The 22,923-nt window shown below is 47.7% G+C and overlaps 1 protein-coding gene and 1 long non-coding RNA gene across 3 annotated transcripts in view; one reads left to right on the plus strand and one right to left on the minus strand.

Annotated features, from left to right (window-relative positions):
• The first annotated feature begins 30 nt into the window (after positions 1 to 30).
• Positions 31 to 1,461, plus strand: LOC139356931 (uncharacterized). Its single transcript, XR_011609471.1, has 3 exons — positions 31 to 147; positions 657 to 740; positions 1,352 to 1,461. It is a non-coding gene; the product is annotated as an uncharacterized lncRNA (long non-coding RNA).
• A 2,068-nt stretch (positions 1,462 to 3,529) lies between these two features.
• LOC105473208 (transmembrane protein 51) overlaps positions 3,530 to 22,923 on the minus strand; it is a 71,891-nt gene continuing 52,497 nt past the window's right edge. For both annotated transcript variants that reach the window (XM_011726875.2, XM_011726874.3), the window contains exons 2-4: positions 13,757 to 13,831; positions 8,891 to 9,428; positions 3,530 to 4,666 (exon numbers count right to left, since the gene is read on the minus strand). In XM_011726875.2, the coding sequence (XP_011725177.2) occupies positions 4,252 to 4,666; positions 8,891 to 9,231 (756 nt within the window). In that variant the 5' untranslated portion in view covers positions 9,232 to 9,428; positions 13,757 to 13,831 and the 3' untranslated portion in view covers positions 3,530 to 4,251. The remainder of the gene's footprint in view (positions 4,667 to 8,890; positions 9,429 to 13,756; positions 13,832 to 22,923) is intronic.

Below are 22,923 nucleotides of genomic sequence, written 5' to 3' on the forward strand. Positions count from 1 at the left end.
CTTCGTTACACGGCCCGGCTGCTGTTTCCCTGAAGCCAGCTTTCTGTGAAGATGCCGCACAGACTTCTGGCGTTTGGTGAATTTTCTCTGAACGCACTTGTAGAAGTGAGTGTGAGGCTTATGCCAGGAGAAGCGCTTAGATCTCAGGTCAGTTTTCTGTCCGACTGTGGCTTTGTCATAGCTGCACTGCCCTCCCTTCCTCCCTCCCTTCCTTCCCTCCCTCCCTCCCTCCCTTCCTTCCCTCCCTCCCTCCCTTCCTTCCCTCCTTCCCTCCCTCCCTTCCTTTCCTTCCTCCCTCCCTTTCTTCCCTCCCTTCCTTCCTTCCCTCCCTCCCTGCTGAGGAGTCTGTGTCAAACCTGGTTGGAAGAGTAATTCCCAGGCCCAGATGTTTTCCTAACAAGCTCCGGTGGACAGGGAAGGGATGACAGGCACCGAGTCACCTTCTTATGTCAAGATTGGCAGCAGTGACTAAAGTGACTAAAGGGAAGGGAGGGATGGAGGGATGGAGGGAAGGTCGGAAGGGAGGGAGGGAAGGAAGGGAGGGAGGGATGGAGGGAAGGTCGAAAGGGAGGGAGGGAAGGAGGGAAGAAAATGTGGCACATATACACCATGGAATACTATGCAGCCATAAAAAAGGATGTTTGTGTCCTTTGTAGGGACATGGATGCAGCTGGAAACCATCATTCTCAGCAAACTATCACAAGAACAGAAAACGAAACACCGCATGTTCTCACTCATAGGTGGGAACTGAACAATGAGATCACTTGGACTCAGGAAGGGGAACATCACACACTGGGGCCTATCATGGGGATGGGGGAGGAGGGAGGGATTGCATTGGGTGTTATACCTGATGTAAATGACGAGTTGATGGGTGCTGACGAGTTGATGGGTGCAGCACACCAACCTGGCACAAGTATACATATGTAACAAACCTGCACGTTATGCACATGTACCCTAGAACTTAAAGTATAATAATAAAAAAAAAAAAAAATGATTGGGAGGAAAGAAAAGAACTAGAGTCTTCTGGTTCTTAGCTTCTCCTTTTTTTCCTCTCCTTCCCTTCTCTTTCCCTTCCTTTTCCCTTCCCTTTCCTTTCCCTCCCTCCCTCCCTTCCTTCCTTCCTCTCTCCCTCCCTCCTTCCCTCCCTGCCTTCCTTCCCTCCCTTCCTTCCTTCCCCCTTCTATTTATCTTCCTTCTATCCTTCTTCCTTTTTTTCCTTTCGTCTTTTCTTTTCTAGTCCAAGGAGAAAGAGAGAGTCTTGAGGATGATAATGATAGCTCTGAATCAATAAACAAACAGGACAAATGTGCTTTGGGGAATTTTGACTGAAGGTGCCCTCCTGTTTTGACAGGTGGTTTTAACTCAATACTGCACAGAACTTCCTTGCCTCGAGGCACTATTTAGGACTCCAAACCTGTGGTTAAGGTTTCCAGCTAACATTCTTTCTGCCTTCATTTTAGAAAGAGGTGAGTCTATGCTTTATATTGTGTATACCACATGTCCATTATAATCCTCTGAATAATATTAATAATTTTATGCTTGATCATTTCCACACATACAAGCAGGAGTCCTAAATGCTATTTCCATTGTGCTCCTCTCTGTGGGAAGAGTCGTGAAGTGTTGAGGCCAAAGGGAGGCTGATCTCTAGTGAGTTGAAGATTGAGCTCTGTCTTGGTTTCCTATGAACTCTCTAATAAATTATTACAAACTTGGTGACCAATAACAACAGAGACTTGTTCTCTCACAGTTCTGGAGGGCAGAAGCCCAAAATCATATCAACTGGCCTGACATCAAGTGTCAGCAGGGGGCTGCATCCTTCAGGGGCTCTAGGGGAGAATGCATCCCTTGCTTCTTCCTGATTCTGGTGTCTGCCAGCCTTCCTGGACTTGTAGATTCATCACTCCCATCTCTGCCTCTGGGATCACATTGCCTCCCCTCTTCTGTGTATATACTCTCCCCCTCTTTTGCTTGTGAGGACATTTGTGGTTGGCATTAAGGGCCCACCTGGCAAACCCAGGACAATCCCATCATCTTCAATCCTTAATTTAATCACATCTGCAAAAACTTTACCCTTGAGGCAGGAGAATGGGGTGAACCCGGGAGGCGGGGCTTGCAGTGAGCTGAGATCCGGCCACTGCACTCCAGCCTGGGCAACAGAGCCAGACTCCGTCTCCAAAAAAAAAAAAAAAACAAACAAACAACAAAAAAAAAACTTTACCTTACAAGGTAATATTCACTGGTTCCAGGGATTAGGGTCTGATGCCTTTAGGAACCCCCAATCAGCCCACCCAAGCCTCACAACTCCTTCTCCCCCATGGAGGGTCTAGACTCAGGAGACACCCCAAAAGGTATCTACCAGAAGCCAGATTGAGAGCTCTTCCAGAAAGTCATTTGTCAACTCATCTGGGTCCTTGCTCTTCTCTTCTATTTTCCTCCCATTTATCCTCTGGTTGGGAAGAAGCACAGGAAGTAACAGGAAAGCAAGCCCAGCCCAGAGACATGAGACGCAAAGAGCCACGGGTCGGCTCAGGACTGAGCCGGGGAATGGACCAGGCCTCTGGGTGTCCCATGCCACAAAGCCAATCCCAACATCTCGCCTTTTAATAATGCATTGCATAAGGAAAGTGAAAGTGTCGAACTTTAGTCACTGCTGCCAATCTTGACCTAAGAAGGTGACTCGGTGCCTGTCATCCCTTCCCTGTCCACCGGAGCTTGTTAGGAAAACATCTGGGCCTGGGAATTACTCTTCCAACCAGGTTTGACACAGACTCCTCAGCAGGCTGGCTCCATGCCCACCAATAGCAGGAAGGCTTCCTTTGGACTTGGGTCTGTTTTCCCAGACACTCACTTCACGGTCAAGACCCTGACCCCAGAGGTCTCCATTCCCCTCCTACGTCCCATCTTCAACAGTGTGCGATCCCCTGGGCATTTCTTATTCATTGCACTGCTTTGCTGGGCTGCACAGACTCACTTTCCTCCTCCAGGGGGACATGCTCACCCACCCCCAAGATTTACATAGCCTGTCAGTTCTGGGGGCAGAGGACAAGCTGCACTGAGCTCCCTCCTGGGCCAGTTCTCAGGAGAGGGAGATAGGAAGGATGCCTAGACAGGTAGAAAGCTGCTGTTCAAACAACCAGAACTTTATTATGGGCACATGGGTTGACAGGGCCAACCTCTGAACTTGAGAAGTGCAAGTCTTCATTCAAAGTCTGGAAAAGCTCTTTACACTGAGCTGTATGGGGAGTGTGTAACTCAGGCCTTGGAGCCAGGCAACCTGGGCTCAAACCCCAGCTCTACCGCTTACTAGCAGTGTGACACAGGGTGCTTACATTAACCTAAAGCCTCTGTGAACTGACCTGCAGAATGGCATTATTACAAGACACGGGTCCAGACGACATGGGGTGATGTGTGAAATGCTTAGCACAACACTGGGCATAACTATTCAGTACATATTAGCTATTATTATTGCCATTTTTCCCCAAGAAAGTCAGTATTGGAAGAGCTGCTAAAGTAACTCAGCACCCAAATGTACCACATATAAAATATTTTATTATAAAAAGCTCCATTGCATGGCATTTCAAAAAGAACAGAACATTTCCTACAGTTTTCCTTTTTTTTTTTTTTTTGCTGTTATACAGAAGAGACTAGTTAAATGTACCAATTAAGACTATTCTGCATCACATGCCTAAGTTCATCAGGCCTTAAGCCCTCAAAGAACGACAGCATCAGGGGCGCTGCGAGAGCAGCCACCTGAGCCTCACCGCTTAGTTCACAAAACAGCCCTGTGTCCTTTCTACAAAGCCAGGTCGTATTTCCTACCCACGGTTCAGGACTCCAGCGTAGACAGCAAACACAAAACTTGTTTCCTTTTTGAAACAAAACAGTCCTATTAGAAGCAAAACAAACCACCACAATCTAAACCAGCCGCGAGGAACCCTTTCCTAGCTGGAAAGGAGAATGTGTCGCCTGTGATTCGGAGCGAAGAGGATGGGGAGATGCCTGCGCCACACGCTTGAATGTGGTCCACAGATTCACCAGCTCCAAGGCAGCATCTCCTTCCAAAGCACCTGCAGCAGGAGGCTGTGTGGGGCAACAAAGTCACTCCTGATACAGAGAATCCCCCCCACCATCCAAATGGCTCCGTGCACAGCTGGCCCCTCCGCTTCTCAACCGTGGCTCACGTGGCTTTGTTAGAGTCTTGGGGGCGAAAGGTGTGAGAGACGGGAGGGAGCGTGGCTCAAGTGGGGCCATTCAATCGGGCGGCCGGGTGTCGGGGGCCTTCTCCTGGACTTCATCATACTGCGGTGGAGGAGTCAAAGGCTCTATCGAGGGAGGAGGGATGTTTTTGTCCGGGAGGTTGATCCTAAAGTCTTTGAGGTGAAGCTTTTCAGATTTAATCCTCCGAACTTTCAGCGGTTTCAGTCGTTTGGCCAACTTAGAGTTCTGCCTGTCAGGGGGGTTCCCAGGGCTGGCCTCCACATCTGCCCTGGTGGATGTGGGGGTGGTCTCGTCAAGCCCCGTCAGTGACTCATAGGACGGGAGAGAGATGCTCAGCCTCGGGTTCCGCTCCTCTCCCCTTGCTTCTGAGTAGTTTGTGTTCATCACTTCCTCGTAGCTGGGGACATAGTACCTTGAGGCAGCCTCCTCCTCCTCCTCTTCCTCCTGGCTGCAGGAAGACACACAGACAGGGAGAGTGTTAGCCTGCACACAAGTCATTCAAAATCCCAAAGAGATGGGCTCCAAAGAGTCCACACACAGCAGCCTTGTAAATAACAAAGGGGTCTTAGAGGCAATAAAAGCGAACACTGCAAGTGTTTACTGTGAGCTAAAAGTGCTTTAACAAATACGAAGCAATTTCAGACTCCTAACAACACTATGAGTTAAGTACTATTCATGCAGGATAGGTGAGTCCCCAAATTGGGGCTTAGCTTGGGAGGGATCTTGGCTTTATCCAGGAAGGAATTCAAGGGTGAGCCAGTGATGTTAGATCACATCCTTTTTGGCTGTTTTTTTTTTTTTTTTGAGACAGAGTCTTGCTCTGTCGCCCAGACTAGAGTGCAGTGGTACGATCTCAGTTCACTGCAAGCTCCGCCTCCTGGGTTCACGCCATTCTCCTGCCTCAGCCTCCCAAGTAGCTGGGACTACAGGCGCCGCCACCACGCCTGGCTAATTTTTTGTATTTTTAGTAGAGATGGGGTTTCACCGTGTTAGCCAGAAAGGTCTCTATCTCCTGATCTCGTGATCCACCTGCCTCAGCCTCCCAAAGTGCTGGGATTACAGGTGCGAGCCACCGCGCCCGGCAGACCACAATTCTTTATTGAAGGCACTACTCCTTGTGGAGAAGGGCTAACTCATAGGCAGTACGCCTCGAGTCGGCCACATAGGGGCTCTTGGAAATTGTATGTATACCCACTTTTAGTCACATGCAAATTAAGGGGTGGGTTAATGCAAATTGAGGAGCAAGCTATTTAGAACTTCCTAGGAAAGGTCACTTCTGGGTCGTTACCATGGAAAGGGATGGTAACTGCCGGGTCGTTGTCATGGCAATTGTAAACTGTCATGGCACTGGTGAGAGTGTCCCATGCTGATGAGCAATGAGAGCAGCCAGGGATCACCCTCATTGCCGTTTGCTGGCTTTGGCTAGTTTTTTTTTTTAACCTTATCTCATCTGGACCACATCCTGTTTTGGTCAGCAGGGTTATGACCAGAAAACAAGTCCTGCCTGTTTTCTATCTCACTATTACTTTACCCAATTTATAGATGGACTGAGATACATCAAGATTAAGTGACTTGGTCAGACCTTTAGGAAATGGGAGGGTAGGAAGTGAACACTATACTCTCAACTACTCCACCATGTTTTATCTGGGCGTTAAACCTCCTTTGCCTTATTTAAGCCTTTCCCACTTAGCGACATGCTGGGTGAGCTATTCCAATGCTCAGCTGGGTCCTTTGGCCAAAGGCAACACAAAAATGTACAAAGTTGCAACCAACTTTCAGTAAAATGGTTGTTCCCAGGTAGAGAAAGAATATCTGAAATATAACATTTATGTGTGTCTCAAATTATTCTGTCATTTTATCTTCCAAGTTTATCCCAAGACTCAAAAAGATCAGGTCCTCTCAGCCTTATTCTCATTTGACTGTTGAAAGAGAAAACCAAAAAGTCAGGATATTTTCTACACATTTGTCAGAATTAACGCCACTAGCCACTTTTCAGGACCCTATACTTGAACTTGTGGCGTGATCATGGCCAACATCAGAAACCTCAAAGTCTGCCTTGGTTTTCCTCCCACCCTCCTTTAGGAATGAACTCAAATGTGCTCACAGCTAGGGTGGGGAATGATGAGTGATTGATATTCCTGCTTTGTTCTTTTCTATATTTCTCAAGTTTTCTAGAATAAGCATGTGTGATTGTTAATTTTAGGTGTCAACTTGACTGGCCATGGTTGCCCGGATTAAACATTGTGAGAGTGAGGGTGTTTCTGGAAGATATTAGCATTCAGCTTGGTGGGCTCTGTAAGGCAGATTCCCCTCCGCAGTGTGGTGGCACCATGCAACCCACAGAGGTCCTAGATAGACCAAAAGTCAGAGCAAGCAGGAATTTGACTCATTTCTCCCTACCTCGCTGCTTGAGCGGGGACATTTCATTTCATCTTCTCCTGCTCTCAGCCTAGGATTTATACCCTCACCTCCCCTCGTTCTCAGTCAGGCCTTCAAACTCAGAATGAAGTATACCCATTGCTTTCCTGGGTCTGCAGCTTACAGATGGCACAGTGTGGGACTTTTTGGCTTCCGTAATCCCGGGAACCAATTCCTCATAATAAATCTCCATTAAAAATATATATAGATATCCCCCTGGTTCTGTGTCTCCCGGAGAACCCTGGCCAATACAGCATGTATTATCTTATCGGAAAATGAGTTTAATTTGGGAATTGTATTTATACCCATTTACACCCACTTTCAATTACGTGCAAAAGTAAGAAGTGGGTTAATGCAAATTGAAGGGCAAGCTATTTAGAACATTCTAGGAAAGGGACGGTAACTTCCAGGTCATTCCCATGGAAAGGGGTGGTAACTGGTAACATTGGAGGGCAGAAATCACTTCAATATAATGAGATTTTCTTTTTCCTTCTGGCGTACACCCACAAGGGGCATTGCTGAATCATTTGGTAGCTCTATTTTGGGTTTTTTGAAGAACCTCTAAACTTCTCCATAGTGGCTGCACTGATTTCCATTCCCACCATTAATGTCCAAGGGTTTCCTTTAATCCATATTAAATTAAGAACAATTCCCTTCCCACTATAAAGATAAGAAATGCTTGTAGAAAATTCAAACAACACAGAAACATCTAATGAAGAAAAGAAAAACATCCCGAATCCTGCTACCTGGAGGCAAACCACTGTAACATTCTGGTGTACACCATTCCTACCCCTCTCCGGTCCCACAGCCACAACATTTGATGGGACCAGAACCTGACCAAAGATGCTGTATTATATCCTCCTGTTCTCACTGTTGTGAATGTGGTCCCACATTACCAAATATAGATCAACAGTGGCTGCATAGAACGCCATTGAAGAGGTACGTCATCATTTAACTCGGTAGGTGGTTTTTTAGGTTGTTTCTAAGTTTTTGTTGTCCTAAACAATGATCTGATAAATATACTGGTACAAACTCTTTTGCACTTGTGGGACTGTCTCCCAGGGATAAACTCTTATAAATAGAATCAATATGCACATCTTCAGTACTGCCCCTTATGATGAAACTCTTGAGAAAGTTTCTGTCAGTCAACATTTCATCAGCAATCCATCTTCCCTACAACTCTCCAACAGTAGGGGCTGTCTATCTTGATCAATATGACAGGCAAAAAATAAAAATAAAAAAAGAAAAGACATCCTTTTGCTTGCATTGCATGGCTAATGAAGTTGAACATCTATTGGTTGAACATCTATGGAATATTCATAACCTTTGTCTGTTTCCCATTGGCATATTCATCTTACATATTCATTTGTGAGAGCTCTTTTTATAATAGGGATATCAACTATTGTCATATGTTCCCCAAGGTATCACTTATCTTTTAAATTTGTTGGTGGCATTTTTGCTCAAATGGAAAATTGCTTCCCAGCCATTTCAAATTAAAACATACACACAGCATGCTGGGGTGAAGGGACAAGAAAATGTGCTGGCCACCCCAAGGCTTCTTCAGCAACCCTGGGCAGGTCAAAATGTTGGTTCACTTAAGAGTAATGGCCTCCAGCTCTATCCAAGTTGCTGCAAGAGACATTTTTTTTTCTTTTTTTTTTTTTTGAGATCCACTTTGTCGCCCAGGCTGGAGTGCATTGGCGCTATCTCAGCTCACAGCAACCTCCACTCCCCCAGGTTCAAGCGATTCTCATGCCTCAGCGTCCCAAGTAGCTAGGACTATAGGCATGTGCCTCCACACCCAGCTAATTGTTGTATTCTTAGTAGAAACGGGGTTTCACCATGTTGGCCAGGCTGGTCTCAAACTCCTGACCTCAAGTGATTCACCCGCCTTGGCCTCCCAAAGTTCTGGGATTACAGGAGTGAGCCACTGCACCTGGCCCAAAAGACAGTATTTTGTTCCTTTTTATGGCTGAATAGTATTCCATTATGTAAAAATATTGTAATAAAATTTAAAAAAAATCTTGGTTTACCTGTAATCCATTTGTGCCATGCTGCTTGGGAAGCTCTGGTAGAAAAGTCTAAAGTTATCTGTAAAATGATAAACTGTTTTGACAGAGCCTTCATGGGCGAACACGGGACAATAAAGCCTTGTAGATGACAGTCTTCTCACCATGGAAAAGTGTGAGCATGTGCGTGCATGCGTGTGTGCCCATCCCAGATCCGGGAAGGGAAGGGGACAGTCAGGCCTCACCTGTCTTCCTCCTGGGCGTGAGGCCCAGCGCCTGTCGGGTGCTGGACATGGGCCAGGTCCTCGCCCTGCTGCTGCTTCCTCTTGTCCCTGATACTCAGGCAGATGGAAAGCAGCAGCAGCATCACCCCAGCCCCGACCAGCACGTAGGCCACGGAGAAGGTCTTGCTCTTGAGGATGCCGCCACCCACCTCGGTCTTGTTGCTGCCCTGAGCTGTTGGCTTCTCGGCCGCGCTGAAGCCAGGTACCAGGTTCCACATGGCCATGATCACCCCAAGGACCAGCATCCCCAGGCCGATGGCAGTCAGTGCATAGTGGGAGCCGTTGGCCTTGGACTGGGCCATTGTGTCAGTGGGAGGAGGGCGAGGCCCAGTTCCAAGAAAGAAAATAAATATATAAAAAGCAGTAGTCACAACAAAAACCCCTTAAATGGACTCCACAAAATCTCTCGCCCCACACTAGAAAAATATCAGCTGAACTCCCGCGGGATGGTTCCAAGCAATCGCGAGACCTCCCGTGTGGATGGCTGTGGCGGAAGGGCCTGGAAGGAAAGCAGAAAGAGCAGAGAGGACCATCAGTTCCGATTCCAGACGCTTTGTGAACGTGGCGGCTCTGCTCTTGAAGGAGTTAAGCAGCAGCACCGAGCACGCCGGCTCTGGCTGGGCTTCGCCTTTGATGCATTCCAGATGTCTTACGTGCTCAGGCTCCTCGTGCCAGGCTGCAAGAAGGGAGGCCGCCCCCGCTACTCCCTGAAAAGGAAAAGCCAGACCTTTCCCTGCAGGAGGCCAGAAAGGTTGGAGCTCAGGTCATTAAAACATTGTGTGGAATTTAATGAAGTGCAGTAAAATCTCAGCTCTTGCTGGAGGCTGCTAGGAGAGTGAGCGATGGGATGAATGGGCTACAATCGATGGTTGTAACAGACTCACCTGGGGGACAGGGCCTCAGCTAATGGTATGACCAGGCCAAACAGCCTACTGTCATCTGTTCACCACCCTCAATGGCTCCCTATTTCCTGCAGGAGAAAATCCAGCTTCTTAGAATGATGCTGCTCATGGTGGCTTTAGCCTGGCTCCTGCCTCTCCTACTTCATCTCTCAGCCTGCCTTTCTTTGCACTACCGGCCCCCAACCACCCTCCAGAACTTCCGCATTTCTCTGGTCACCCGCAGCTCAGATGACCCTTTCATGTGCTCCCCAAAGCCTCCAGCAACCACTGTGGTGAGTCTCTTCCCATGACCACATCATCATCATCTCTAAGCCTGTCACACAGCAGGGACTCAAAAAATGTTTGCAGAGTTCACTCCTATAATCCCAGCACTTGGGGAGGCCGAGGCGGACGGATTACGAGGTCAAGAGATCAAGACCATCCTGACCAACATGGTAAAACCCCATCTCTACTAAAAATACAAAAAAAAAAAAATAAAAAAAAAAATTAGCTAGGTGCTGTGACGCGTGCTAGTAATCCCAGCTGCTTGGGAGGCTGAGGCAGGAGAATTGCGTGAACCTGGGAGGTGGAGGTTGCAGTGAGCCGAGATTGTGCCACTGCACTCCAGCCTGGGCGACAGACCAAGACTCCATCTCAAAAAAAAAAAAAAATTGTTTGCAGAGTCAATGTTGGATGAAATGAATAGAGGCCACATGAAGCCACGGAGCAAGACAAGCTTCTCTGAAGCCACATCGAGTTCTCCCTTTGTTAAAGGTGACAGAGGCCTGCACATTCTTCCTTTTAGCTCCTGTGCCTAGCTGGACAAAATAAACCTTCTTTCCATGAAGCAGCTCAGAGACCCTGCGCTAAAGGGAGCAGCCAGCGGTCCTGAGATTCCACAGTATTCGTTGGTTGAGAGTAAGCCAGAGAAGCAGTCACTTAAGGCTTTAGGTTAGAACATTTTCAAGGACTAAGGAGGAGGAGCAAGCAATGCCCCCGTGCTTCCCCATACGTTATTCCTGTGACAGGAACCTTTGCAAAACAGTAAAATTTACAAGATGTTTAGCTGGGCAAGGTCTTGTTTTCAATTCTGCATTCTTTCCAGTCTCTCCAAAAGGATGGCTGACCAGGCTGCTTGAAATCTGATGCTGCAAAGATACTTTCTTGTGAAACCATGAGTTTATCCGAAATTGGCCACTTGGTTAAAAGATACTCTAAAAATATTTGAAACAACATCCTTTATCAGCTTGAAGTCTGTTCCTTCTTTTTTTCACTCAACAAATATTTCTTGTGCCTCTAGCTACCTGCTAAGCAGCATGTCAGGCACTGGAGAAACAGCAGTGAGCAAGTTAAGGATTAGTAGAGCTTCTAGGCCAGCAGGAAAATGATCTATAGGGAATACCAATAAAGTGGGAAGGAAGTACAGGAACTGTGGGATTAGACAGCAGTGCGTCCTAGCTCAGGGCGGTGGGACATACAGAAAGCCTATGTGGGAGAGGAGTCCCACTGGCATAATTGGGCCTGAATACTGAATGCAGAGCACTGTGTGTGTGCATGTGTGTGAGTGCACTGGCTCTGTTCTTGAAGGAGTTAAGAAGCAGCACCAAGGTACACTGGTGCATGAACACATGTGTGCATACATGTTTATGCACACATAAGCACATGTGCATGCATGTGAGTACCTATGTGCCTATGCATGCATATGTATGGCATATGAACAGGTTGGTATGGGCATGTGTGTGGGGTGCAGGGCATTGAAAAGGGATCCCACTGCAGACAGCTGCGGTAGGAGCGGATGGGATCGTACACAAGGATATTTATTTCTTACAGTATCACTCATGGCCGGCAAAAGGAAGGATGGGGGCTCTGGCAGCCTTAAGAAGGCACTGGTTCTGCCAAATGGATCTGAGACAAGGTCAGACTCGGTGGATGGAGAAGTGCATAGCTGGGGGCTTGTGCTGGAAGCAGGAGTGATGAAAATACCACGTTCTGAACCCCTGCTAAGTGCCTGACAGGCAGGCCTTGTACCTGGGATGCTGGGAGTGTGTCTGGCAGACTAGTGATTTGAGCCGCTTTAACTCCCTCCCTGCCTGCTCTCATCCATTCTCCATTCCAGCTTTGCCTTATGCTGCACAAGAGAAAGACAAGCTCCAGATGTGAGTCATGGGCAGAGATAAACATGTCAGGATTAATACATTCTTTCTGTCTGATAAACTGTCAATGATTAAAAACAGGTGATAATACTCAGTGTGGGGAAAGGTGTTGGGATGGCAATTTCAAGGCATTTTTTTTAGATGGCAAGTTTTGGCATTTATAGAACAAAAGTTTCAAAAATGTTTATACCCTTTGGCTCTGTAATTCCAACTTCTAAAAATCATGTACAGAGATATTCATCACAGCTTTATAGTGACGAGAAGCTAGAAACTACTTCAACAGCCAATAATCCAGATCAGGGTAATAAATTATGGTTCATGCACTTATGAAATTATGGTCTCAAAGCAGCTAATATATTTTTAAATCAAACAAAGTTAAAACAACAGTATGTTCAGCGTGATTCTAATTTTTTAAAAATTATCTATACACAGATGAATATAGGGGGAAAAGCCTAGATGATTGTACTTACATTGAAATGAAAGAGACAATGTATTTATATATATCCACACGTATGTAAAAATCCCGGGTAGGGGGCCACCTTTCAGACTTGTACCAATGATTGCTTCTGGGGACGAAGGAAACTTGGAAAGTATATCCTTTACTCTCTCTTTCTCTCTTTTGAATTTTCACAATCTGATTGTATTGCTGCAGGGTAGCATAGCTGAGTGGTTAAGAGTAAGCTTGGGGCCCAGGTTTCCTGGGTTCAGATCCTCACTCTATTCCTTCCCAGCTGTGTGACCCCAGGCAAGTTACTTAACCTCTCTGTGCTTCAGTTTCCACAACTGTAGAAGAGAGATAAAAACTCTCTAGTACCTACCTCATAGGGGAGTTATGATAAATTAAACAATATACATAAAGCAGCGAGGACAGTATGTGACCAGCACAACAGTAAGTTCTTAAACAGACAAAAAAAATTATTATTTAATGTTATTTAAAGTTTGTATTCTCAATGGGGTAAGATCACCCACAAGGGGCAAAAATTGTTTCTTGGGGACGGGATGAAAATCTTGGATATTACAATGGTTTGTGGCCCTCCTCAGGGCCACAGAATATAAACAGATACACAGGGCATCCTTGACATTAAATTTTCAAGTATTCCAAAAAGAATGTCTAAAAAGACTTCTCAGGAAGGGCAAGGTGGGAGAAAAGGTTGAGAAACACTATTGAATGTATCATACTAAGTTTCACAACACTTGAATTATATATGATGATGTTTATAGTTATTTTCTTTGTGTGATGGGATTAACCATGATTTTCGTTTTCTTTTTGTTACTGGGAGAATAAGAATTAGAAAACAGAAATATCTATGTGTTGCTTTCATAAAATAGTTTTGGTTTTTTGAGTTCATGGCAGGGTTACGTGTGCAACGGTAGCATAAACTTGTTCTTCAAGTTCAGCCCTCTCTTTGGGGACCATGACCTTGATGGGTCTATAGGGTCTGTAGAAACCCAGCTTCCAGCCGGGCAGCTGGTCAGCTGTTTGTCCTGTTCCTGACTTGTTGACCCTGGACAGCGCCCAAGCTATATTTAGCATGGTGTTCTTTTCCTTTCAAAAATATGGAAAGAAGCTAATTTTATGCTTAGAGGATTTGGACCACACAGCTTCCAGTATGTCCCTAAAACACAGTAGGCTTGGTGGGCAGTCTGGGGTCCTGGCTTGGCCAAACTCAACCTCTAGACCCTGGGGTTGGCCCCATCACTGCTCATGTCTGAGGAAGCCCCAAGGGAGACATGAATGATTCTGTATCTGAGTTTTTAAAGAAAAATTATTAACCAGTTAGAGACGTACCTACCTGTTGTTACTTGAGGAGACTCAGGGCAGGCCTGAAGGCAACTCTTCATGCTAGAGTCTTGAGTTAAAGATCCACCTATAAAAACCACAGAGATGCAGCTTTCTAAGTAAGCTGTGAGCATTGCAATTGGAGTTACATGTTGGGGAAGCATGTGTTTTCTTTTTTTTTTTGGCGGGGGGAAGGGCAGGGGTTAGGGTAGGTGTCTATGCAAGACAAGTGGTATCAAAAGAAGCCAGAATTCTGTACAAAAAATATGAGTTGCAGAAGGATGACAACATGGTAGCTAACATTTGTCAAACTCTTTCATGGTATTACCCATCTTAGACATGTGCTCCGAAGAGTATCAGAGGAGACACTCTCAGGTCATCTTATAAGGAATGTATACACCTTGACACCAAAACTAGAAAAGGACAAGGCAGGAGAGGAAAATGACAGGCAAGTCTGACCCACCAGCCTAAACAAAAATCAGCAAATGGAATCCTTCCTTCCCTCCTTCCCTCCTTCCCTCCTTCCCTCCTTCCCTCCTTCCTTCCTTCCTTCCTTCCTTCCTTCCTTCCTTCCTTCCTTCCTTCCTTCCTTCCTTCCTTCCTTCCTTCCTTTTTTCCTTTCTTTCTTTTTCTTTCTTCCTTTCTTTCAGTCTCACTCTTTTGCCCAGGCTGGAGTGCAGTGGCACGATCTCAGCTCACTGCAACCTCCGCCTCCTGGGTTCACGCAATTCTCCTGCCTTAGCCTCCCGGGTAGCCGGGACTACAGGCACACACCCCCACGCCTGGCTAATTTTTGTATTTTTAGTAGAGACGGGGTTTCACCATGTTGGCCACGCTGGTCTTGAACTCCTGACCTCAGGAGATCCGCTTGCCTCGGCCTCCCAAAGTGCTGGGATTATGGGTGTGAGCACCCAGCCCAGCCATATTTTTTAAAAAGATAACACGTCATAATCAAGTTGGGTTTATCTCAAGAATGCAGGGTTTGGTTCAACATTAGAAATTGGTCCCAGGAGAAAGGATAAACCACAACAGTGTCACTCTGTGGACTATTATGTACGTAGCAGTGAAGGTGAGTAAACTGCAGCTGCGTGCACCAGTGAGGATGATCCTGACAAACATAATGTTGGATAGAAAAGCAAACTGCAGAAGAATACACACTGCAGAAGTCCACTTAAATGAAGTTCAAAACCAGGCAAAACCAAACGATTATTGTTCTATTTTTGTAGTATTAGGAAGAAATGCGAAAACTATAAACTAAAATTCAGGACAAATTCAGGCTACGTTCTGGCCAGGCACAGTAGCTCACACCTGTAATGCCAGCACTTTGGGAGGCCAAGGTGGGAGGATCACTTGAGCTCAGGAGTTCAAGACTAGCCTGGGCACTAGAGTGAGACCCTGTCTCTAAAAAAAAATAATAATAATAAAAATTAGCCCAGTGTGTGGCTCACACCTGTAGTCCCAGCTACTTGGGAGTCTGAGGTGGGAGGATCTGCTTGAACCTAGGAGGTCAAGGCTGCACTGAGCCTTGAGCATACCACTGCACTATAGCCTGGGCGGCAGAATGACACCCTGTCTCAAACAAACACACAAACACACACACTACCTCCTGGAGAAATGAAGAGTGAAGAATGGTACCGGAGAGGGGAACAGTAAAGGGGACACGAGCGTTTTATTATACCATTCCTTACAATTCACATATATCTTATATATACTCTTTGGAATGACTGAAATAGTTTGTAACAAGAATGTCCAAAAGCCCATCAATGTGTACGTATTACTCTTAGCATAAAATCCAAACTCCTCAGCCATGACTCTCAAGCCCCACCAGCCTGGATGAGGCTCCTGTCTTGCTGTCCCAGCTCATATCTCTTGCTCATCAGCCGTCGGTGGTTTCCCTTCTGCTCCTCAGTGGCACCAACTACTTCCTACCACAGGGCCTTGGCACTTGCTATACCTGTTGCTTGAAAACACCCTTCCGCCTATCTCTCTCATCTGGCTACTTATTTATTTATTTCTGTATTTAAAATTTTTAAAAAAATTATTTTTGGAGACAGGGTCTTTCTTTGTCACCCATAGCTCACTGCAGCCTTGAACTCCTGGGCTCCAGTGATCCTCCTGCCTCAGCCTCCCAAGTACCTGGGATTACAGGTGCACACCATCACACCCAGCTAATGTTTTCATTTTTAATCTTTTTGTAGAGATGGGGTCTTGCTGTGTTGCCCAGGCTGGTCTTGAACTCCTGGCCTCAAGCGATCCTACTGCTTCGGCCTTACCAAAGTGCTGGGATTGCAGGCATAAGCCACCATGCCTGGCTATCTGGCTACTTTTTAGTAGGGACCTCTGTCTCTCAGCTCAAATGCCACCTCCTCAGTGAGCACCTCTCTGACCACTCAGTGGAAATGCCCCCTCCCTCACACAAATGTCCCCTCCCTCAGGGGACCCAAGTATAGCTTGGTTCCTTGCCTTTCCTTCCCATGGGTGATGATAATGCATTGCAGTCAGTAATAATCTCATTTTTGCTTTCTTGTTGGCTCCCTGTCTCCCCTACTGGAGTATGAACTCCCTGAAACACGCTTCTTGTCTGTCTTGTTCATTGCCTGCTCGAGTCCCCAGCACCACATGCCAGGAACTTAACAGGTACTTGGTAGATATTTATAGAACAAACAAATGAATATCTGGCAAGTTTAAAAGTTTAACCAATGTCTCATATCAATGAGGGGAAAATCCCAGTCCAAGTCTGAAGGGGAGAGGATTAATCAAAGCTAACTTGCAGGAAGATCTGGATACCCAAATCCTGTATCCGTATGCAAATCATCTGCTGGCAACATGAGAAAAATATGCAGAATAAATGCAATTTCCACTGTGACCTGAGAAAGTGACTGTATCAGCATTCCCGGGTGGCCCGGAGGTTTCAGCGGTTGCTTGGCCTTTGCAGGTGGAAGTCAGCAGGGGAACATGGAAGCCTTTAGCTTTACCGCTCCACGCTGGGCGGAGGCTCTTTCCACTCCTGTGCACACCCTTGGCCAACTAGAGCTGGCAGGGAGGGGCCGTGCGCTGAGTGTGGAGGAGTGGGGCCGGGGAGGTAGACCCAGCTCCAGACATCAGAGTGGCTGAGACCTGAGTGGTGCCATCACAGCCAGGCACATCTGGATTGAGTCTCCATGAACTTGAACATGAAGACAACGGCTGAAATAAGATGGGACAATGGAAGGCAGTGCTGCCCAGGCCGAAATGGGGTAAAGGGCCCAAGCATTGATGGCTGGGCCTTCCGCTGCCTCTTCTCGCTGAATTGCAGAAAAACTCTCCAGGACACAGTTTAGAAACCGGGAATTGGATCTAGACCCTCACGCGGGCCACTGAGCTCTGTGCTGCGGCCCCCGAAGGTGCAGTTGCAGAAGTGCCCCGCCCAGTTGGCTTTAGTGGGAGGAGGGCTTGCCAGTCGGAGGCGGCTGGCAGTGCTACCAATCCCTGCGACAAAGGAGCTCCTTGAGCATTCTCCCTGCACCGACCTCTTCCTGCCAAGCTGCATAATTGGAAAAGGGATCCCCGGTTCCACCGGGCTGTGCTACATTCACATCACAAAGGACGGATTCAGAGGGGCTCTCTCGGCCAAGTTTCAGCCCACAATCACTTTTGTCACAATTTCCAGTCCCAGGCAGTGGGGGTAGGAAGAAAGGCGCTGAGCCCCTGCTCCTGTCCTGCCTGGAAGGGAGTTTCAGGCCACCTCCCCACGGACCAAGGTCAAAGGGTGTCAGGTTCCTGTTTCAACAGAGCACCAGGGATCTTTTAGACTGTGCACTCAGGAAAGACAAAAAGCAATGTGCAAATGAGGCATAAAGGCAGGGGAGCAGGGAGGAGGGCTGCCCAGCTGGAGAGAGCTGATGGGAAAAAGAAGAAAGGATGTTAAGTGATACACAAGGCAGGGTAAGAAGCATAATGGTAACAAGAATGGCAGTCCCCACAGTAGCTATCATGAAGTCAGCAGCAGCTGATACTCAGCATGAATCAGGTGCATTCCTAAACTCACCCGATCCTCACCGCCACCCATCAAGGAATGATCCCGCCCCACCATCTCAGAGTCTTGGACAGGGTAAGTAATTTGCCCTGGGCCACACAGCCGGTAAGCGGCACCGACTCATAATCAAATCCAGCTGACTGTGAAGTCCACCTGTGCCTGCACTGTGCGGGTTCCCACGAAGCTGAGTCCCTGGGGGCCGCTTTCTGGGCAAGGCACCCAGGTTCCCAGAGGTGTCTCAGGACAAAAGTGCAAGGGGGTGACAAGTAAATGTTTCCCTCCCTCCCTCCCTCCCTCCCTCCCTCCCTCTTTCCTTCCTTCCTTCCTTCCTTCCTTCCTTCCTTCCTTCCTTCCTTCCTTCCTTCCTTCCTTCCTTCTCTCCTTCCTTCCTTCCTTCTCTCCTTCCTTCCTTCCTTCCTTCCCTCCTTCCTCACCGGAGGTGTTTCAGGACAAAAGTGTGAGGGGTTGACAGGTACATGTTCCCTTCCCTCCTCTCCCCTCCCCTCCTCTTCCCTTTCTTCTCTCTCTCTCTTTTTCTTTTTTTGACAGGGTCTCACTCTGTCATCCAGGCTGCAGTGGCATGATCATAGCTCACTGCACCCTTGACCTCCCAGGCTTAAGCAGTCCTCCCACCTTGGCCCCCAAGGAGCTGGGACTACAGGCACACACCACCATGTCCAGCTAATTTTTGTGTCTTTTGCAGAGAAAGGGTCTCGCTCTGTTGCCCAGGCTGTTCTCGATTTCCTGGGCTCAAGCAATCTGCCTGCCTCAGCCTCCCAAAGTGCTGGGATTACCAGGCGTGAGTCACTGGACCTGAACATTTCTTTTAAAATGACTTGTTGAAGATTTGATGTAAACAATTCCCGGTCCCCTACTGTATGCCAGGGGCTTCGGGGGATACAGAGATGTGTGAGACGGACTTCTATAATCCAGCAGGAAGAGAGGCGATTCTTCCTAACAGAAGGGAAGTCAGCGTCAAAGAGTCAATGCGTGTTGAATGCCCATTCTGTGCCAGGCCCTCTGTGGAGCTCTTTACGTGCATCATCATTTAATAGTTATTGGTTCTATTTTATAGATAAGGACACAGGTTCCGAGAGGGAAAGTAATTTATCTAAGGTCACACAGTGAGTACAAGGCAGGGATAGCGTACGCCTGATTCTGAAACCCATGCTTTTAAACACCAAGTAGCACTGCCAAAATGGAGCATGTCTGAAGAGCTTCCAAAAAGAGTGACGGATTCCATTTGAGGAGGGCAGGGAGAAGGAAGATACACACGCAGCTCTGCGGGCCTTTGAGGCCTCTGTGGCCTCCTGTGGGTGGAATTCGGGGGTCAGAGAACGGGGTATTCCGGGGTGAGGGCTCAGCCTCAGTAATCCCACAGTGACGGGAACGTGGGCATCTTCTAGAATATGTCACGGCTTGCAGAGAAAAGAGTCAGCTTCCCTCCCCGACTCCAAACACGAGACGTTGGTGAATTGTATAAAACCTGACATCACCAGGGTCCTTGCTCATCCATGTAAGTGTTGGAGAAATTAAGGAAGACAAGTTCATCCTGAAGACTCCAGGGACCAGAAGCAGAAGCAGCGAGTTCATGAACCACACGTCTTTTCTTGAGGAGCTTGACATAGTGTCTTTCTTCTAAGCAGGTGGCTCATGTCCAGCCTTATTTAGAAGGCTGGCATGGGGGACCCAGTCACGTGAATTCAGTATTTCTTGGGAAATGTGACATCTCACATTTCAGAGTCTTCCTCTGCCAGGATAGCACTGAGGGATCCAGATCTCCTGTCCCCATCAGCCCAGTGTGAGCCTGACACCTCGAACCTTCTCCAGGCTCCGGCCATCGGTGTCTCTGGGGATGACATCAGCAGCCCTCTGACTCTGGCAAACAAGGCTGACTCTGGCAAGCACAGGCTGTGACCACCAGCCAGACCCCCAGTACTCTAGTCCCCCAATCCCTAGCACATAGTTAGGGCACTGACACACCAGGCCCTTTACACAATTTAGCTCATTTATCCCACCCAACAATCATGTAAGGGAGGTACTGTTATCCCCACCTCTGTCCATTTTATCAAGGAATACGCTGAAGCACAGAGGTGGAGAAACTTGCCCGAAGTCTCAGCTTAGTAAGTGGCAGCCCTGTCCACAAAGCCCCCTTGTTTAGGCCGTCCTTACACACGGAGCAGCAGAAAAGCCAGCCTTTCCACCAAGGCAGGGCAGAGTTCCCATCAATGAGGTCTCGCTCTCTCATCCAGGCTGGAGTGCAGTGGCGTGATCTTGGCTCGCTGCAGCATCTGCCTTCCGGGTTCAAGTGATTCTCCTGCCTCAGCCTCCCAAGTAGCTGGGATTGATTACAAACGTGCGCCACCACACCCGGCTAATTTTTGTATTTTTAGTAGAGACAGGGTTTCACCATGTTGGCCAGGCTGGTCTTGAACTCCCGACCTCAGGTGATCCATCCGCCTCGGCCTCCCAAAGTGCTGAGATTACAGGCATGAGTCACCACACCCAGCCTAGGCGGACAACTTTGGAGGCTTAGCCCTGGAATCTGAAGAGTGGGAGGACTGGGGGCCTGGAAGAGAAGCTGGAGCCTGTCCCACGTTGCTGCCTGTGGTCAGTGTTCCTGGCAGCCACCCAGGCTCGTGTGAACCTCGGTGCCATCTGGACCCTGCATTTGTCCTTGTGTGACAGGTAGTTCTGGACACTGACTGGATTCATTTGGTTTGTCTTCCCCAAGAGGCATTTTGCAGCAAAAAAAGTAGAGAAGGGCAGAGATGAGAATTTATCAAATCAGGGACTGCAGAGGGTGCTGGTGAGTATACACTCCACCTGTCATGCCGTAGGACTGGGAGCCTGGGCTCCAGATCAGAGGCTGGGTTTGTATCTCAGTTCTGTAACTTAGTAATTACCTAGACAAGACAATTCTTAGGGCTCTCAGTCTCAGCTCTGTCATCTGTACAAAGTGAATTTTACTGGGATCTACCTCCCTGGGTTTATAAGTGACGACCTCAGAGTTTTGATTACGGGTGTTTATTCATTTACCCAACACAGTATTGACTGAACACCTACTATGGACCAAGGCCCGATCTAAGCACTGAGGATATAGAAACAATCAAAACAGACAGAAGGCCTTGTCCCCATAGAGCTCCCATTAGAGCCTGTGGTATGGTAGAAGGTAATACAAGCTAGAAGAAAATAACACAGCTGTGGGTAGCGATTTTAAAAACAGGCTGGGCGTGGTGGCTCATGCCTGTAATCCCAGCACCTTGGGAAGCCGAGGTGGGTGGATCATGAGGTCAGGAGTTCCAGACCAGCCTGACCAACACGGTGAAACCTTGTCTCTACTTAAAAAAAAAAAAAAAATACAAAAATGAGCTGGGTGTGGTGGTGCATGCCTGTAATCCCAGCTACTCAGGAGGCTGAGGCAGGAGAATCGCTTGAACCAGGGAGGCGGAGGTTGCAAGTGAGCCAAGATCACGCCACTGCACTCTAGCCTGGGTGTCAGAGGAAGACTCCATCTCAAACAACAACAACAACAACAACAACAACAACAACAAAAAACGGTGGCCAGGTACACAGTCACCAAGAAAATGATATCTGAGCAGAGATTTGAAGGATGTGAGGGAGGAATCACGTGAATACCTGGGGAAGAACATTCCAGGCAGAGGAAGGAACCACAGAGCCAAGGCTCTAAGTCAGGAGCCTGCCCAGCAGTTTCCAGGGACCACAAAGCTGAAGAATCCATGAGTGAATACATTGAGGGCCTTGACCCAATGCCCTGCAGACAGTAGCTGCTCTAATTGTGCCAGAAATCTTTTACGGGCCCGTGGAGGCAGATGGGCGTCCATTCATCTTTACAGAGGCCCAGAAGGGGTCTGAGACTAACTCAAGGCCATTCAAGTGAGGGGCAGAGAAGAAGCGGGGTCCTGCTCAGGGTTCTTTGCTGCTCACCACCCTGTGTTTCTTGGAATCTGGGAACAGGCATATGGGAGGCTGAATCATGGTCTTCAAAGATATCCAGGTCCTAATCAAAATTTGTAACTTTTAGCCTATATGGAAAAAGTACCTTTTGGGGCATGATTAAGAATCTTGAGATGGGGAGATTACATTGGATCATCCAGGTGGGCCCAATTTAATGAGTAGTATCCTTATAGGAGGGAAGCAGAAGGGCCAAAGGAGGAAGCAGGAGATGGAATCATGGAAGCAGGAGGATGTGAGGAGAGAGTCACGAGTGCAGGGATGCAGGTGCCTCCAGGAGCTGGAAAAGGCAAGGAGACACATGCTCTCCTAGAGCCTCTGGAGGAACCAGCCCTGCCCACGTTGTAACGTTAGCCCATGAAACTGAGGTTGGACTTCTGGCCTCTAGAACACATTTATTGCAAGACAATAAATGTGTGTTGTTTTCAGCCATGAAGTTTGGGGTACTTTGTTATGGCAGACCCAGGAAACTTCTGCAGGTGGCGTTCCCGTTCACACCTGTGTATGGCGCCTGCCGGCACAGACTGTTTACTTACCCGATAGTTGATTTGATTCGGCACCGTTTCTCAATCCTGATAAAACCAATCGCTTGGTGAATTAGGCGCCCTTTCCTCGTGTGGCCAGGTCGGAGGGAGGCTCAGCATGGCGGTGCTCCTCTACCAAGTTTACATTTTAACCCAGGATTCTGCTAACGAGCCAGGTTTACACTTGTTCTAACATTGCTGGGACAAAAAAAACCTGATAAAGGTAGTCTCATGCTTGAGTCAGCAGGCACCCCACTTCCTGGGGGCTCAACACTGCACTTACAAAGTGCTGACGACAAGACAAGACTGACGTTTATTTTAAGTACTCATTATATGAGGGCTTTTAAGCCAAAACTCGAGGTACGTGGAGCAGCCAGCCAGCCCTCTGCAGGCCCGTGAGTCCTGCAGAAGCAAGCCCTCCGTGTTCCCAGACTTTTCTTAGACCAGCTGTGATTCTGGAGATTAGGACACCGTTTGAGAAAGTTTGTCCTGCCCATATCTGGACATTTTCTTTTTTAGCCGCGGCAACGCTATCGCTATAGAAGAGGTTCCCAAACCTGCTGCCAAGAGCGCTTTTGGTATTGAGCCCAGCTCGTCCCCCTCCCCTCGCCATTCCTCGTTCCCTCGTCTCCACTTTATACCTGACTTTCCTACTTGAAGCATGTT

The sequence above is a fragment of the Macaca nemestrina genome, chromosome 1, assembly GCF_043159975.1.
Source record: "Macaca nemestrina isolate mMacNem1 chromosome 1, mMacNem.hap1, whole genome shotgun sequence".
NCBI classification, from domain to species: domain Eukaryota; kingdom Metazoa; phylum Chordata; class Mammalia; order Primates; family Cercopithecidae; genus Macaca; species Macaca nemestrina.